A 17,691-nucleotide genomic window follows, 5' to 3' on the forward strand; every position below is an offset into this window, starting at 1 on the left:
GTTATGAATAACAATTTGTCTCTCTTGGTGTTTATACTATATCTTGTCTGGAATTGTCTAACACAATTCTTGTAAACAACCACTTGTCAATAAATTTTTGTAAAGAAAACATTATATCTTTCAGTACATTCCAGAAAGGACTATTTACATATAGGATTGTAAGAGTTATTGCCCTTTAATCAATGGTATATATAGCAATAAAACACCGAAATTTTATTTGTAATTTCTATCATTACTTTTCGTTTCACTTGTTTTGTGTATATACATAACTGTATGTTCACTATGTAGTAATATGTGGAAATATCTACATTTCATTTGGGAACATCAACTCGAACTTATTGAAAGATTTGAATTTTGCCGGACATATTGTATTATTTTTCAACATAATCTCCTTCGATCAGTATTAATACACTTATAACCAGCGGTGTTTAAGAGCTTAAGATCTTCCTCAAAGAGGTTAAGCGGGCCGAAAGCTTTATCATTACAAGATCCTCGGTCAGAATGGAATGTTCTCTTTCCTGGCTATATATCTTTCTGTGACTCGTCTGCATGTCAGTCATGAACCTGATTGACAATTTCTGGGGTTGTTACATTGACAGGCGTTCCAGGACGGGAGTCACCCTCGAGACTTAAATTCCGCCACCCACCTTTTCACTGTAGCATATGAAGGGACATCTTTCCCTTGTATTGCTACCATGTCATTATGGATATTCTTACACGTATTTGATCACTGCTCTTTAATCGATGTTCTCCATTTTGTGCCGCTTGTCTTGTTGTCCCCCGCTCAACGAAGTTGGCGGGGGATATACAAATGGGTTCCGTCCGTCCGTCCGTCCGTCCGTCCGTCCGGATTCGCTTGATTGGATTTTGATGAAACTTGCTTTATAGACTTATAACCTGAGCCCCTCGCTCAAGTTCAAATATCGGCATATTCCGTGCATATTTAATGAGGCTGCTGTGACCTTATTGGCTGATTGCTTTCCGGACGATATATTTCGAAGGAATGATAGGGTTTTTATGAAACTTGCTTGTTAGACTTATTACCTAAACCCCTCGCTCAAGTTCGATCACATTCCATGCATATTTAATGAAGCTGCGGTGACCTGATTAGCCGATTGCTAGTAGGAAGAAAGGGAGAATACAAGCATGATCAGCACATTTTGATAGTTCACTGTACAGTATATTTTATTGAATTGTTACTAATTATGTTAATTACTCTCACAGGAACTTGCTGACTGAACATGAATATAAATGTAATGACTCTTAATGCTATATGTCATGTTTTTTTTTTATGTTTTTATAAATGTTGCCCACTTTAATTTCATGTAATACAATATTTGCATGGGCTGGGGATCTTGACGACCATGTCCTTGTTTACTATATATTGCAACCTCGTCGATATAAACCAACCAAACGCGACCAGTCCTTGGGTGCACGGCCCTATATAGTCAGAGAATAGTAGGACTTTAAAAGAACATCCTTGAATACCTCCTTCAATACGAGGCTCACAACATATCAATCATCCCTCGTAAAACATCGTATAATCGTCTGTATGTCGAATTTGACTTCAAATTTTAATGCAATTAATCCGGGACGGAAATCCTACATTCATGATTCTGTGACAGTCATTTCATTCTGCTAGACAAACTTACTGACTCATATTGGGGAAGAATGATGACGAACTTCACTGTTACCGCCAACATCTCTATACCAGTATGTGATGCGAGGGTTTTTATCTTCACGGTCATCACTTGGTCTCTCGCTTTTGACATCCCATTCATGTATTTCATGTAAAATGACATGGTAATTGTAGTCGACAAGTAAGAAGATGGAGAAATCGTTTGTCAAGTTGTTAAAACGTTTGGTGCTTGTGTCCTTAACGTTAATGACATATGTTTGAAATTATCCTTCTACGGTATCAAGTGTCACCATTTAACACATTTCTTTGGTCTTACCTGTATATACCACCTGTATATGCCACCTGTATATACCACCTGTATATGCCACCTGTATATGCCACTTGTATATGCCACCTGTATATACCACCTGTATATGCCACTTGTATATGCCACCTGTATATGCCACCTGTATTTGCCACCTGTATATGCCACCTGTATATACCACCTGTATATGCCACCTGTATATACCACCTGTATATACCACCTGTATATGCCACCTGTATATGCCACCTGTATATACCACCTGTATATGCCACTTGTATATGCCACCTGTATATGCCACCTGTATTTGCCACCTGTATATGCCACCTGTATATACCACCTGTATATGCCACCTGTATATACCACCTGTATATGCCACTTGTATATGCCACCTGTATATACCACCTGTATTTGCCACCTGTATATACCACCTGTATATACCACCTGTATATGCCACCTGTATATACCACCTGTATATACCACCTGTATATGCCTTGCTCCAAACATCTTGAGTGACGGCATTGCATGAACTTCAACAACAATTTGTGCTAGTCGTTAGAAGATCGGTTCAGCCATAAAACGTTTTTATGTGTTTAATTTTGTTTTGAAATAATTAAAAACAAATAATGAATACGACCTTGTTTGGTTTGACTGTTGCCTTGACAACTCGTCGCACGCTGTATGTAATTATAAATAACACCAGTGGACATCGATAGTCTCCAGCGTTTTTGTCCTGAGCTAATGATGGCCAGCGCTGGATACGGACCCGAGATGACACAAAATAATTCATCTGTTGAAGGGACGATAGATAATCTAGTTATCTCAAACTCTGCGGGTTCTAGACACTCATCTTTATAAACTATATCATACACAGGGCGACACTGTCTCCGCCACAAAGACTGACACAAAATGTACCGTAATAATGGTGTTTATAAATCGGCGCCATATCACGTCCGATCGCGTATGAATGCATTTCTATGACATGAAAGCGACAGCGTTAGCTCATCTCAATCAGGGGTCTCCAGAGCTTCCCGGGACTATTGTCGTGTCTCAGACAAATATGACCGCTGTAAATCATCTCGTGGCCAGCACAAGGTTAAGATGACCCAGAAGCAGGGACAGTCAAACATGACTAATTACAAGCGGTAAAGGAGTCCACCCGACTTTTAATTTCGTTATATTGTTAGCTGAAAAGACATCTGACTAAATATTGTATATGAAGGTTTCTTTTCTGACGCTGAGCAGCAATGGACAAACAGTTGATGGGTGGTGTTCTGTAATTTACATTCATTCCATGGAATATTTTTTCATGACTGAACAAAATGAAGACAATATAATTGTTTTTGTGATCAATGAAAAATACTTGCAAAACCTCCAGAGGATTTGCTAGGAATAAAGTCTGATATAAATATATGATTCACGGTAATCGTCATAAGTTCCTGGAATTGTTTTTATTGTAAAAAAATTGACTACCGGGATTTTGAGAACGTTACATTGATTATATTTGACTTTCACGTGAGAGAACTGAGAACGTTTACCTTTCCGAATGTCTGCTCCTGTTATGTCTGTCATTTTGGTTTACATGTCATGTGAGAAACCGAGAACGCTTACCTTCCAGAACGCCTGGTCCAATTTAGCCTTTCATTTTGGTTTACATGTCATGAGAGAAACAAAGAATGATTACCTTCCCGAACGCCTGGTCCAAGGAAATCTTTAAATCCTTCCTCTTTTGATTCATTTCGTCAGTTTTTCGCCGGAAGTAAGGTTTTTGTTTAAAGGTCAGTATCGTACTGTGTTTTATAAGTTATATGTTTCTTTTCGAAACCATTGGCTGGAAGTCGAACTCCAATCAAACCGACAGGAAAATATGCTGCTCGTGAAACTTAAGTACACAACATGGATCTGATTTTATTTCGCTATATAAAATTTTACTCATCAATGAGTGCTAGCATTTGTTTGAAAAAATACAAAATACAGATAACAACAATTTTTATTTACATATATTGTTTAATATATATATCCTCATGTCAGTATGTACAAACTTATTTCACGGCATCGAATATACATTTCGAAAATCGTCCGGACCAGGAAGCATTAACAGATATATATATACATTATTGATATACTTAAGTATATAAAAACAAAGAAACAAAACAAATACAAATACCAAATGTATGTACATATATGTACATTTATATTTAAATATGAGGCTACACTCAGAAGGGTGATGTCTTGGATCGGACCCACAATAAAACGGGTCGTTAGGAATACAGAACAAACATCAATTCTGTGACATAACCACCTGCTTAGTCCTGAAATAGCCTCAATGTCCTACTAAAAGGACAGGCTCTGATTATAAAAGATTTCATTTTCTCGTTCCATTGTACCTTACAAAGTGTTTAACCGCTCACAAAGACAGGAAAATATCGAGCAGGACAGTTTTACAAAGGCGGCAAGAGGTTTTGTCTTAGGATGAGTTAATAGTAAAAGAGTTTTTGACCTTGTAATGAGTTAATAATTAAAGAATAGTGTACCTATCTACTGAGTTAATGTTAAAAGAATGATGTCTTTTTTATTAAGTCAATTGTAAATAATGTACATTTGTTTTGAGACAATGGTTAAAGAATAGTATACCTTTGCTCTGAGTCAATAGTTAAAGATTAATGTACCTTTGTTTTGAGTCAATGGTAAAAGAATAGTATACTTTTATTTTTAGTCAATGGTTAAAAAATATTGTACCTTTGTTTTGATTCAATTGCCAAAGAATATCTTAGCCTTTGTTTTGAGTCAACGTCTAAAGAATATTGAACCTTTGTTTTGATTCAATGGTGAAAGAATATCATGTCTATGTTTTGAGTCATTTGTTAAAGAATATTGTACCTTTGTTTTGAGTCAACATCTAAAGAATATTGTGTCTTTGTTTTGTTTACACTGTGTTCCACTTTTACATCGACGACTAGTGGTAACAAGTATTCACTCGTTGGGTCGTTGGTGCTGAGACCGTCCTTGTATTGTCTAAGTTCGATAGACAGGATCTTTATCTTCCTAACTATAAAACTAAGAATAAAAATAAACAAATCAATATTTTAATAGAGTCAGATAGACAAATTGAATAAAAGGAAATGGAATAGACAGAGGGTTTCTCGAATCGGCACTCTTTGCTATATGTTCTGATCAAACGAACATCTGCCTTAATGATGACTGGGGTATGCTACATCAGTAGTCGAGGGCTTGGTTACGCAGGCTTCTCTTGTTAACATTGGTATTTGATAAATAGATGGTTTGCCCCCGGTAAAGATGACTTTCCAGACATTTTGTATGGTGTCTCCGTGTGTTATGTAATGACGACTTTCCAGACATTTTGTATGGTGTCTCCGTGTGTTATGTAAGGGTCGTTGTCAGCTGTCTATATCTTTATTAATTTTAATTCTAGTTTGGCAGGTGGTTCGTATTCGTTGTGGTTATTGGTAATAAATCTGCACGTCCGGTAGACGTTAATTAAATGGCATGTTCGTCATTTCTATGGTATAATGAGATATGTCTGTACTGAATGATTCCATTAAAGCTATATTTTATATTCCTAAATTGTACAATATTTATGTGTGTGTGTGTGTGTGTGTGTGTGCGCGTGTGCGAGTGTGTGTGTGTGTGTGTGGGGGGGGGGGGGGGGGGTGCGTGTGTGTGTGTGTGGGGGGGGGGGGGGGGGGGGGTGCGTGTGTGAGTGTGTTTGGGTGTGAGTGTGTGTGTAGGAAGAATGAATGTGAATATCATCTTAAATACTATGTAAGGATTCTTAGTTTTCTAATGTTTTAAATATGGAGGAATAACTGTAAAGACCATCTTATGATGTATGTGTATACTTTTTTAGTATGCAATTTTACATTTCTAAAGGAGAGGGCGTTGATATTGCTTATGCCTAATCCTATTAATTGTAATAAAACTTGTTTAAACTAAAACAAATATCTCTCTTTATTTCGATGGATCGTTTCTCGTGTGTTTAACGGAATTAATAGGCCTATCACAAACAAACGAGAATGTGCCCAGACTTACCGGACTCGGAGACCTATCGGACTGTGCCATAAATTCATATTTGGAAATGGAGAGAGAAGATTAGTGCGAAACAAGCTAAGCAGGGTATTTTTTGTAGAATGGCGAACATCATATATTCATGGAACTACTAACGGGTTACCATGCGATTTCTCCACTACAGTATTACAGATAGGACATTGACTCTGTGACAGCAGTGTGGTTAGTTCTGATCTTACCACGTGTAAAAGGATTTTCAATACAGAATGGGTGCTGGAGGAAATCTGATAATTTTTTCTGTAAAAGAGTGTTATTTTCTCATTTCCATTCAAACAATACTCATTAATTTTATATCTTCCCTACATTTTACCGGTAAAATTTAAAAAGATTTACCTGCCGTGTTTAATTCCAGTGATGAATGATCTAAAACTTGCCTCAAATTAAGATAATAAAACATTATCAGTACTGGACTACTCTCCTTTAACATTCATCTCTAAAATTCATCTTTAACATTCATCGACAAATATATGCCACCAAAAATGGAAATTGCAACTAGAAGCATTATTGCGCTTCATATAACTAGTCGTATATTTTTATTGTTGTTGTAATGTTTTGCAACGATCAGTTGAAGGAACCAATTGAGTTACTTTAAATGACTTACAGGGAAAGATTGGTAAATATAATGGTGAAAATTCCTCTTAGATAAAATAGATTTACATGTATATCAACTATGTCGAGGAAAGGGAATATTGAAATAGAAACAACATTTAAGTTTAAAAGGTCCAGTTGTATCACAATTAGACAAGATACACTCTCTTGCTGTACAAAGATCAGTAGATTCATCCATTTTTCACAATATGCTGAAAGTAGCGTTTGGTTTCCATGCGGAACCGGTGACCAGTAGCAAGGTATAGATAAAAGTTACACACGTAATGTGACATCCCTATTGCATACACAGCCTCGCGGACAACCATATACTTAAAATGGCTCTGCCACAGAGGATCTTGTGACACGTCATCGTTCTCAGTGTTGGGAGGGAAGAAATCCCCGATAGCGTACAGAATTGTCACAGGTAGTGTCGTAAATATTAGATAGAACGACACGACAAGAAGCATTTTTGTTGTGGCCGATCTGTGCTTTGGTGGTGAGCCGTACAGATGTCGTGCACGTCGTTTTGAACGGCGGATTGTGAATATTAAAAGAACGTTCATGCCAAGGATTAGCACGGGAACCAGCACAAACATCGTTGATTCTGTTATCCAAGTCCAGTTTTTCCTAAAATCATCGATACCCATTCTAATATCACAGGCATGGTGTGTGTAGTCATAATCCCAAATATAGGCTTGTATTCCCCCGGCGATCAGGACAAACAACGCCAGGAACAGATTCACAATGGCGGCTCGCTTCACTGTACAGTAGATTCGACGTTCAAGTGGAAACCTCACCGAAATAAATCGCTCGACAGTAAACGCCATTGTCAACAACGGTGACATATATTGCACCGCCATGTAAATAACTGGAAACGCCTGGCAGACGACAGGTACCCCGATGGTTTTTATTTCCCATATATACTCAAGGTCATACATCATCGAAAGAACGAGAAACAGAAGGTCCGAGATCGCAAGGGAGGCAAGGTAACAACCGGAAGAGTGCAGTAGAGGGCGCTGTAGCCACATGATACACGCAAGGATGTTGCCAGGGAAACCGAATACGTACATTATGGCTTTTACTATCTTTGGAATCTCGTATATCACCGGTAAATGTTCTTTGTAGATCACGTGGATCGCCATAAATGTTTGCGTTGAAGCTTCCTCCAGACCGGAAGTTGATGAAGTGTTCCATGATTCTGTGGTGCCGTTCATCTGAAATGAGAGATAGGCAATAGTGTTAGGAGGATTAGACAAATCCTGGGAGGCATTACAATTCTAAAGGCATATGATCAAATTACATGCTTGGTTTTGCCAAAGAGCAGTTTACGACTGGCTAAATGTATGGGAGGTCGGGGCAGTATGTCTCGACAAGCAAAACTGTAAACGCGTAGTTTTATTGGCTGTAAATCACCACACCACTCTGTCATGTAATTTTTGTGCCATCCATATTTTAACTTTGCCGCAGTTAAGTACTATTATTGTTCAGTAGTTTTACAAAGCAACTCTGTATATATATGGGTAAGGTATTGGGAAGTGTAACCTCTATATATATGGGTAAGGTATTGGGAAGTGTAACCTCTATATATATGGGTAAGGTATCAGGAAGTGTAACCTCTATATATATATGGGTAAGGTATTGGGAAGTGTAACCTCTATATATATGGGTAAGGTATTGGGAAGTGTAACCTCTATATATATAGGTAAGGTATTGGGAAGTGCAACCTCTATATATATGGGTAAGGTATTGGGAAGTGTAACCTCTATATATATGGGTAAGGTATTGGGAAGTGCAATCTCTATATATATAGGTAAGGTATTGGGAAGTGTAACCTCTGTTCATATATATATGGGTAAGGTATTGGGAAGTGTAACCTCTATATATATATGGGTAAGGTATTGGGAAGTGTAACCTCTATATATATGGGTAAGGTATTGGGAAGTGTAACCTCTGTATATATGGGTAAGGTATTGGGAAGTGTAACCTCTATATATATATGTGTAAGGTATCGGGAAGTGTAACCTCTATATATATATGGGTAAGGTATTGGGAAGTGTAACCTCTATATATATAGGTAAGGTATTGGGAAGTGTAACCTCTATATATATGGGTAAGGTATTGGGAAGTGTAACCTCTATGTATATATATGTTATTTTGAGGTGACGACGACGACGATATAGTTTACCACTGTATGACGTCATTACCAGTTGGCCTGTTAAATAAGAACGCTATTGCAGCTTTACGGAACACCGGAAGTTATCCTGGTAAATTTTGAAGCAGTTTACATTTATGTCATTTGATTGAAGTTTACCAAACGTTACCATGATGATGTAAAATTCCATTACACGCCATTGTAAACATCAACAAACATGCGCTCAGAATTTCTCAGTTTCCATTATGCATATTAAGACGCGAGATGGAGACCTTGGCATGCAATCTGAAATCAATTTTTGTCGTTATTAAAATTTAATGGAACCAATTTATTGAAAATGCAGAAATCTTTTAACCAATTAGGCCTGACGGTGGCAATACTAATTATATTTCCACTTTTGAATAATTTCTAACACGACTGCATTGTATAGTCTGCCGAACTGTGTTATGTCCGGTCACGACTGCATTGTACAATCTGCCGAACTGTGTTATGTCCGGCCAGTCTTCATTGTACAATCTGCCGAACTGTGTTATGTCCGGTCAGTCTTCATTGTACAATCTGCCGAACTGTGTTATGTCCGGTCACTACTGCATATTGAACACTGCAGAACTATGTTATGTTTGGTAACGACTGCATAGTATCAACTGCCGAACTGTGTTATGTCCGGTCACGACTACATGTACGTTGTACAATCTGCCGAACTGTGTTATGTCCGGCCAGACTTCATTGTACAATCTGCCGAACTGTGTTATGTCCGGTCACGACTACGTTGTACAATCTGCCGAACTGACAATTTAAATACAAACTTAACCATGATGTTTCGGATTACTCAAATATTATAACCGATGATGGATTTTTCAAAATAATAAAATTTTCGTTGCAGTAAAATCAATATTACCTCATTTTAAAAACATAAATTAATTACTGCAGGAACAATGGAAAAATAATAAATCGCTATGGCACTTAATGAAACATACACACGCGCACAATAACAATACAAATATGTACACAAGCTTAAGTTGTTTCAACCATTATATCCGGTCTATCAAAAGGACGCTTACTTTTGTAGCTCATACTGATTAATTATGTAACCACTAATGTTTGTTTATATAGCTTAAAATGAAGAAAGCGACCCCATTGTAGTCTATTTGAAATTTGCATTTTCAAATAGATCTGAATCAGGATAAATCACTTTGTAGGAAATCAACGAGGAATAGTATACACGACTAGACTGCTTCCAATCAGACACACAAGTCAGAAAGGATGTTAAAATCCCGTCAGTCGAATGATCGAATCATTTCACAGAATCTAAAGCTAAATGAATGATTGTATATATGGAATTGTTTATACATGAATGTATAACTTTGTCACCTCAATAAAGGATTGTATAACTGTGTCAATAAAGGATTGTATAACATTGTCACATCAATAAAGGATTTTATAACATTGTCACCTCAATAAAGGATTGTATAACATTGTCACCTCAATAAAGGATTGTATAACTTTGTCACCTAAATAAAGGATTGTATAACATTGTCACCTCAATAAAGGATTGTATAACATTGTCAATAAAGGATTGTATAACATTGTCACCTCAATAAAGGATTGTATAACATTGTCACCTCAATAAAGGATTGTATAACATTGTCAATAAAGGATTGTATAACTTTGTCACCTCAATAAAGGATTGTATAACATTGTCACCTCAATAAAGGATTGTATAACTTTGTCAATAAAGGATTGTATAACATTGTCATCTCAATAAAGGATTGTTTAACATTGTCACCTCAATAAAGGATTGTTTGACATTGTCAATAAAGAATTGTATAACTTTGTCAATAAAGGATTGTATAACATTGTCACCTCAATACAGGATTGTATAACATTGTCACCTCAATAAAGGATTGTATAACATTGTCACCTCAATAAAGGATTGTATAACATTGTCAATAAAGGATTGTATAACTTTGTCAATAAAGGATTGTATAACATTGTCACCTCAATAAAGGATTGTATAACTTTGTCACATCAATAAAGGATTGTATAACATTATCACCTCAATAAAGGATTGTATAACTTTGTCACCTCAATAAAGGATTGTATAACATTGTCATCTCAATAAAGGATTGTATAACATTGTCACCTCAATAAAGGATTGTATAACATTGTCACCTCAATAAAGGATTGTATAACATTGTCACCTCAATAAAGGATTGTATAACTTTGTCAATAAAGTAGTGTAGAACATTGTCACCTCAATAAAGGATTGTATAACTTTGTCACATCAATAAAGGATTGTATAACATTGTCACCTCAATAAAGGATTGTATAACTTTGTCACCTCAATAAAGGATTGTATAATTTTGTCAATAAAGAATTGTATAACATTGTCACCTCAATAAAGGATTGTATAACTTTGTCACATCAATAAAGGATTGTATAACATTATCACCTCAATAAAGGATTGTATAACTTTGTCACCTCAATAAAGGATTGTATAACTTTGTCACCTCAATAAAGGATTGTATAACATTGTCACCTCAATAAAGGATTGTATAACATTGTCACATCAATAAAGGATTGTATAATATTGTCACCTCAATAAAGGATTGTATAACTTTGTCACCTCAAAAAAGGATTGTATAACATTGTCACCTCAATAAAGGATTGTATAACATTGTCAATAAAGGATTGTATAACATTGTCACCTCAATAAAGGATTGTATAATTTTGTCAATAAAGAATTGTATAACTTTGTCGCCTCAATAACGGATTGTATAACATTGTCACCTCAATAAAGGATTGTATAACATTGTCACCTCAATAAAGGATTATATAACTTTGCCACCTCAATAAAGGATTGTATAACTTTGTCAATAAAGGATTGTATAACATTGTCACCTCAATAAAGGATTATATAACTTTGCCACCTCAATAAAGGATTGTATAACTTCGTCAATAAAGGATTGTATAACATTGTCACCTCTATAAAGGAGTGTATAACATTGTCATCTCAATAAAGGATTGTATAACATTGTCACCTCAATAAAGGATTGTATAACATTGTCATCTCAATAAAGGATTGTATAACATTGTCACCTCAATAAAGGATTGTATAACTTTGTCAATAAAGGATTGTATAACATTGTCACCTCTATAAAGGAGTGTATAACATTGTCATCTCAATAAAGAATTGTATAACTTTGTCAATAAAGGATTGTATAACATTGTCACCTCAATAAAGGATTGTATAACATTGTCACCTCAATAAAGGATTGTATAAAATTGTCACCTCAATAAAGGATTGTATAACATTGTCAATAAAGGATTGTATAACATTGTCACCTCAATAACGGATTGTATAACATTGTCACCTCAATAAAGGATTGTATAACATTGTCACCTCAATAAAGGATTGTATAACATTGTCACCTCAATAAAGGATTGTATAACATTGTCAATAAAGGATTGTATAACATTGTCACCTCAATAAAGGATTGTATAACATTGTCACCTCTATAAAGGATTGTATAACATTGTCACCTCTATAAAGGAGTGTATAACATTGTCACCTCAATAAAAGATTGTATAACATTGTCAATAATGGATTGTATAACTTTGTCAATAAAGGATTGTATAACATTGTCAATAAAGGATTGTATAACATTGTCAATAATGGATTGTATAACTTTGTCACCCCAATAAAGGATTGTATAACTTTGTCACCTCAATAAAGGATTGTATAACATTGTCACCTCTATAAAGGAGTGTATAACATTGTCACCTAAATAAAGGATTGTATAACTTTGTCACCCCAATAAAGGATTGTATAACTTTGTCACCTCAATAAAGGATTGTATAACATTGTCACCTCAATAAAAGATTGTATAACATTGTCACCTCAATAAAGGATTGTATAACATTGTCACCTCAATAAAAGATTGTATAACTTTGTCATCTCAATAAAGGATTGTATAACATTGTCACCTCAATAAAGGATTGTATAACATTGTCACCTCAATAAAGGATTGTATAACTTTTTCACCTCAATAAAGGATTGTATAACATTGTCACCTCAATAAAGGATTGTATAACTTTTTCACCTCAATAAAGGATTGTATAACATTGTCACCTCAATAAAAGATTGTATAACTTTGTCATCTCAATAAAGGATTGTATAACATTGTCACCTCAATAAAGGATTGTATAACTTTGTCACCTCAATAAAGGACTGTATAACATTGTCACCTCAATAAAAGATTGTATAACTTTGTCATCTCAATAAAGGATTGTATAACATTGTCACCTCCATAAAGGATTGTATAACTTTGTCAATAAAGGATTGTATAACATTGTCACCTATATAAAGGATTGTATAACTTTGTCACCTCAATAAAGGATTGTATAACATTGTCACCTCAATAAAAGATTGTATAACTTTGTCATCTCAATAAAGGATTGTATAACATTGTCACCTCAATAAAGGATTGTATAACTTTGTCATCTCAATAAAGGATTGTATAACATTGTCACCTCAATAAAGGATTGTATAACTTTGTCAATAAAGGATTGTATAACATTGTCACCACAATAAAGGATTTTATAACATTGTCACCTCAATAAAGGACTGTATAACATTGTCACCTCAATAAAGGATTGTATAACAGTGTCACCTATATAAAGGATTGTATAACATTGTCACCTAAATAAAGGATTGTATAACATTGTCACCTCAATAAAGGATTGTATAACATTGTCACCTCAATAAAGGATTGTAAAACATTGTCACCTCAATAAAGGATTGTATAACATTGTCACCTCAATAAAGGATTGTATAACATTGTCACCTCAATAAAGGATTGTATAACATTGTCACCTCAATAAAGGATTGTATAACATTGTCAATAAAGGATTGATATAACATTTACATCTCAAGAATACTATGATATTTTCAGCTTGGTGTATCATCAGATGATATTGCTAGTTCCCGCGTTTTTTGTTTTTGTTTTCAGAACTGATGTCGATAAGTTTTAAACATAATTTTCTGTCATGTTGTATCTAATGTGTTTACCATTCAAACACTAACTGCTTTATATATTCACTTTGACGGAGTTAAATACCCGCCGATAAATTGTTTCGGGTTTGTGTATTGTGGCGCCTTCTTCCTTAATTCGCGGAGTCAATTGATTTCTGTGCTGTGAGAGACAGCTCGAGGAACGATTCGATTACGTTGGATTGACGTAGTACATTACATAGTACAGTACACCAATCAGCCGTTTGTTTCACATAATCCATGTGAAGTTTTTATAGAAAATATTCCTTTTTTTTGCCATTTTTGCTTGGAATTTACATTTTCAATTTCATTTTATTAACAAATCCGTTTTAATGCACTGCTGCTTATTGGATTTGACGAGCGCTTTATAGAACCTTAAAGGGATACCATACATTTAATGTACGTATCCGCTGTATGTTATCGTCTTCAGATGGTCTCACACAATAGGACAAAGGCTGAGGAGTTCGACAGATGAAGTACAAATGTGATTGGCTGTTTAGATGTTCTCTACATGTATTAAAGTGATGAAAGTACAATCTAATCATTTGACACAGTTCATTTGAGAAAAAATGTTTCGAAGAAAATCGAAGTGCCTTGAAATTCCGATCAATACCCAACTGAGTGTTCCGGATTTATCGCTCGTGGTATTTCAGGCAGTGGTAATTAGATAATGTCCCTAATCCTTGAAACAGGTCTGTGTCTGGGTCTAGGTCCGGACCCGGACCCAGATCCTGTGCCAGACCCGGACCCGGACCCGATACTTGGTCTGGATCCGTGTCTTGGTACAGGTCCGGGTCCAGGTCTGGCACCGGCCTGAGTCCGGGTCTGACGTAAACAATCACGGGGACCTCTGTCTCTCCCCCAGAGTGCTTGCGCAAGGAACTCTGGGAGATTTTTTCCTTTACAATATGATACTGGATTGTCTGCCTTAGTACCATTCCTGTTCGCTAGGCTGCGCTCCTATGCTAAAGCAAGCAAGGCCATTGTCGTGATGTAAGTCAGGACTCTGACCAAGCAAGCTCTGATTTCTCAAATTTGATGAAAAAGAATCGTTGGTTTGATATCAAACTCGGACTTCGCGAAGATGAAGCGTCGGCATTGTTTAGGAGACATCTCGCATGGTAAAGATACTGGGGAAAAAAATCAGCTACTTACATGTAGCGTGCCAAAGAGCAGGTCCCAGAATTCAACACTGACGTGCTATTGACAGTTACCGAGCCACACATTTTCGATTTAAACACTCAATAAACAATCAGCGGTATGTAATTTTGTTTTCATTGAGACACAAGTAGTGTTTAGATTACTGACCATATGTGCTCTTCTAACAGCTACAGAGCAGATGCAAAAGATATTCTGCAAAAATTCCGGTCGCCATTTTGAAAAGGAATATTCCCATGGTATATATAGATATTAACCAATCAAAATAACAGGATCGATAGCCCTGGTGGTCTGTCATTGCATTTCCAGCGAAGCCAAGCGGAGTTAAAAAAAAATACTACAACAGTCTACGTCATCAGAGGCAATATCTCCCAGCGTGCATTGCGGTTCCCCTTAAATGCACTAGGAATTGTTTTAGAGGTTGTCTGAATTACCTGCCATGGTAACATTTCTCGCGACTAGGGTGTGCTCATTGGTGCTGTTTTAAATTCTCGACGCGAAGCCAAGCGGAGAGTAGAAACCTATGGGAGGTAATCCAGTCTCAATAAGATGGAAGGTCTCACACAACTAATTATTTCACGATATGTTATTACCAATGACTCCATCCCATCAATTGCTCATTTGAAGATCAAATGTTGTGAAATTGATATCAAATTAAAGATTGAAGAATTCCCTACTAGAAAAATGATACTATTCGATAGGTTTAATACCATATAAGAGCTCACCAGTACTTGGAAGACAGTAACCCTGATAATAACAGTGGACAGGGGAACCCCACCTGAGGAATTCCCGCCTTTTTACACTTGAAATCCTACATCTTTCTATTTATACCAGGAGTCTATTTTTTTTAATTTCAAGACGCTACTCTTTATTCTCGTATATAGAAAGTATCCATTGCGTGTGTTATTTACTCAGGAAATAGCTACAAACCCAAGAAACACATTTTCTTCAGGGACTTGGTTCACTTGAAACACCAGCTGATTGGCTGAATTAATTGTGTGAGACCTGGAACAGACGATTGGTTATCTTCTGGCGCCAAATTCATCGTCAGCCTCATACCCGTGATATGTCAATTAAATACACCACTAGCTGTATTGGTCAATGTCTAAAGACTAACTTGACACGTACAGAGAGCCTAAGGGGTCAGACATCAGATAACAGGCTGGGTAATCGCAACAGGAAACTGATATGTACTATATATATAGAAACAATTAGGTAGAACTTGTCGTAACTGATAAATTTGAACTTTGTAAATTCATTTACTAGACTGGTAACAATGATATCAGACCGTTTTAGTCTATAATTTGACACTTCTAAATTGGTTTCTTTCTTGTGTTGTCCACGCGTTAACTGTATATTGCGGATAGATCCTGTCCCGCGGGAGTCAGCTATCCATTTGTATAAGCGATCATCTTTTACGCTCGCGATTTGTCACAGTGATTACGACATTGTAGATATAGTTTATTGTCAGGTACATGATGTTTATCATTTGTTTTATTATACTAATTCATTTCTAAACTGGAGATTAATCATATTGCTATAATGGAAATGGTCAATGACAACTTCTTTAGCGATTTGTTCACGTATGTTGTCGGGTGGCACACTTGCCTTTCACCAAAGCTTGATTCCCCCGAATGGATCTGAAAGGTCAGGGGTCAGCTACCCGACCATGTGGTTTTTCTCCTGGTACTCCGGTTTCCTCTCTCAATAAGCTTCCATCCGGGCCAACAAGAGCAACATAAGTTGGTTTTAATTGTTTCGCAATTTTTGGCAACATTTTTGCGTTTGTCAACAAACAACTGAACCGAGAGGAGCATATTTAGACAAATTTTACACATCCCTTGATGACTTCATATTTAATATGTTTCTGTCATCTTGTCACCTTTACTAGAAGTCCAGAGATGAGCTACCAAGTCCGTGCCAGAGCTGTAAGACAAACTCCTTTATAAGAGATGGAGAAAAATCCCCGGGCTGTCATCACTGTAATAGCACATAATCAGGGCGCATCTGAATCAACTCTTAAAAATGTATGGAAAGTGTTCATTTTGGTGACAGAGCAGGGCAAGCCTGTTTAGGAGTGACAACGAAACAACGACTCAAGAACACAACTAATATACACCAAAGGGGACCGCGCCAAGTCCTAAAAGATATTCTTTCTTTGACAGGGATAAGGACACCTTAAAAGGGGCATTCCTTCGTTCGGACATCAGAAACATGTACAATTTCTATTGATGAAATCTTTGTCCGAGCGATTCTTATACGAGTATTTGTGCATAAAAGTAATGTAACGCCGAAATGTTCAGGACAAAGGCGTTTTGTAGACACATATCGTATATCTTTGCGGTGATTAGTGATAGTTCGGGTCGAATTAAGAATTGTTAGGACATAATACTCAAAGAACTTTAGTTTAACTTGTGAATAAAAATGCCTTTTTAATGTAAAAATTGTAACTTTTACTACTTAAAACATACATTATTTTAATAAGTTTAATTTTGAGGACCTAAACTTCATTCAAACAAAGGGAGTGTCCCTTTAACAGTTGGTCTCCAGTCATAATATCAACTCTGGCAATGTAGCTTAGTTTAAAAACCGACTTAACAAGAATTGGAGAAACCATTCATCGAAATCTCCTATGTGCTTTGGCTAGTCAAACCTGACCGGTTCATGTTCCCTTGTACATTGCATCAATGTCTTTCAAATGTAATTTATCCACA

At 36.2% G+C, this 17,691-nt stretch overlaps 1 protein-coding gene across 1 annotated transcript in view; it reads right to left on the bottom strand.

The window, feature by feature from the left end:
- Positions 1–5,679: 5,679 nt before the first annotated feature.
- The window catches only part of LOC117334938 (C-C chemokine receptor type 2-like), a 37,614-nt gene continuing 25,602 nt past the window's right edge, over positions 5,680–17,691 (bottom strand). The window contains exon 2 of the mRNA XM_033894797.1: positions 5,680–7,828. Coding sequence (XP_033750688.1) covers positions 6,806–7,828 — 1,023 coding nt within the window. The 3' untranslated portion in view covers positions 5,680–6,805. The remainder of the gene's footprint in view (positions 7,829–17,691) is intronic.

This window comes from Pecten maximus, chromosome 9, assembly GCF_902652985.1.
Source record: "Pecten maximus chromosome 9, xPecMax1.1, whole genome shotgun sequence".
Classification (NCBI taxonomy): domain Eukaryota; kingdom Metazoa; phylum Mollusca; class Bivalvia; order Pectinida; family Pectinidae; genus Pecten; species Pecten maximus.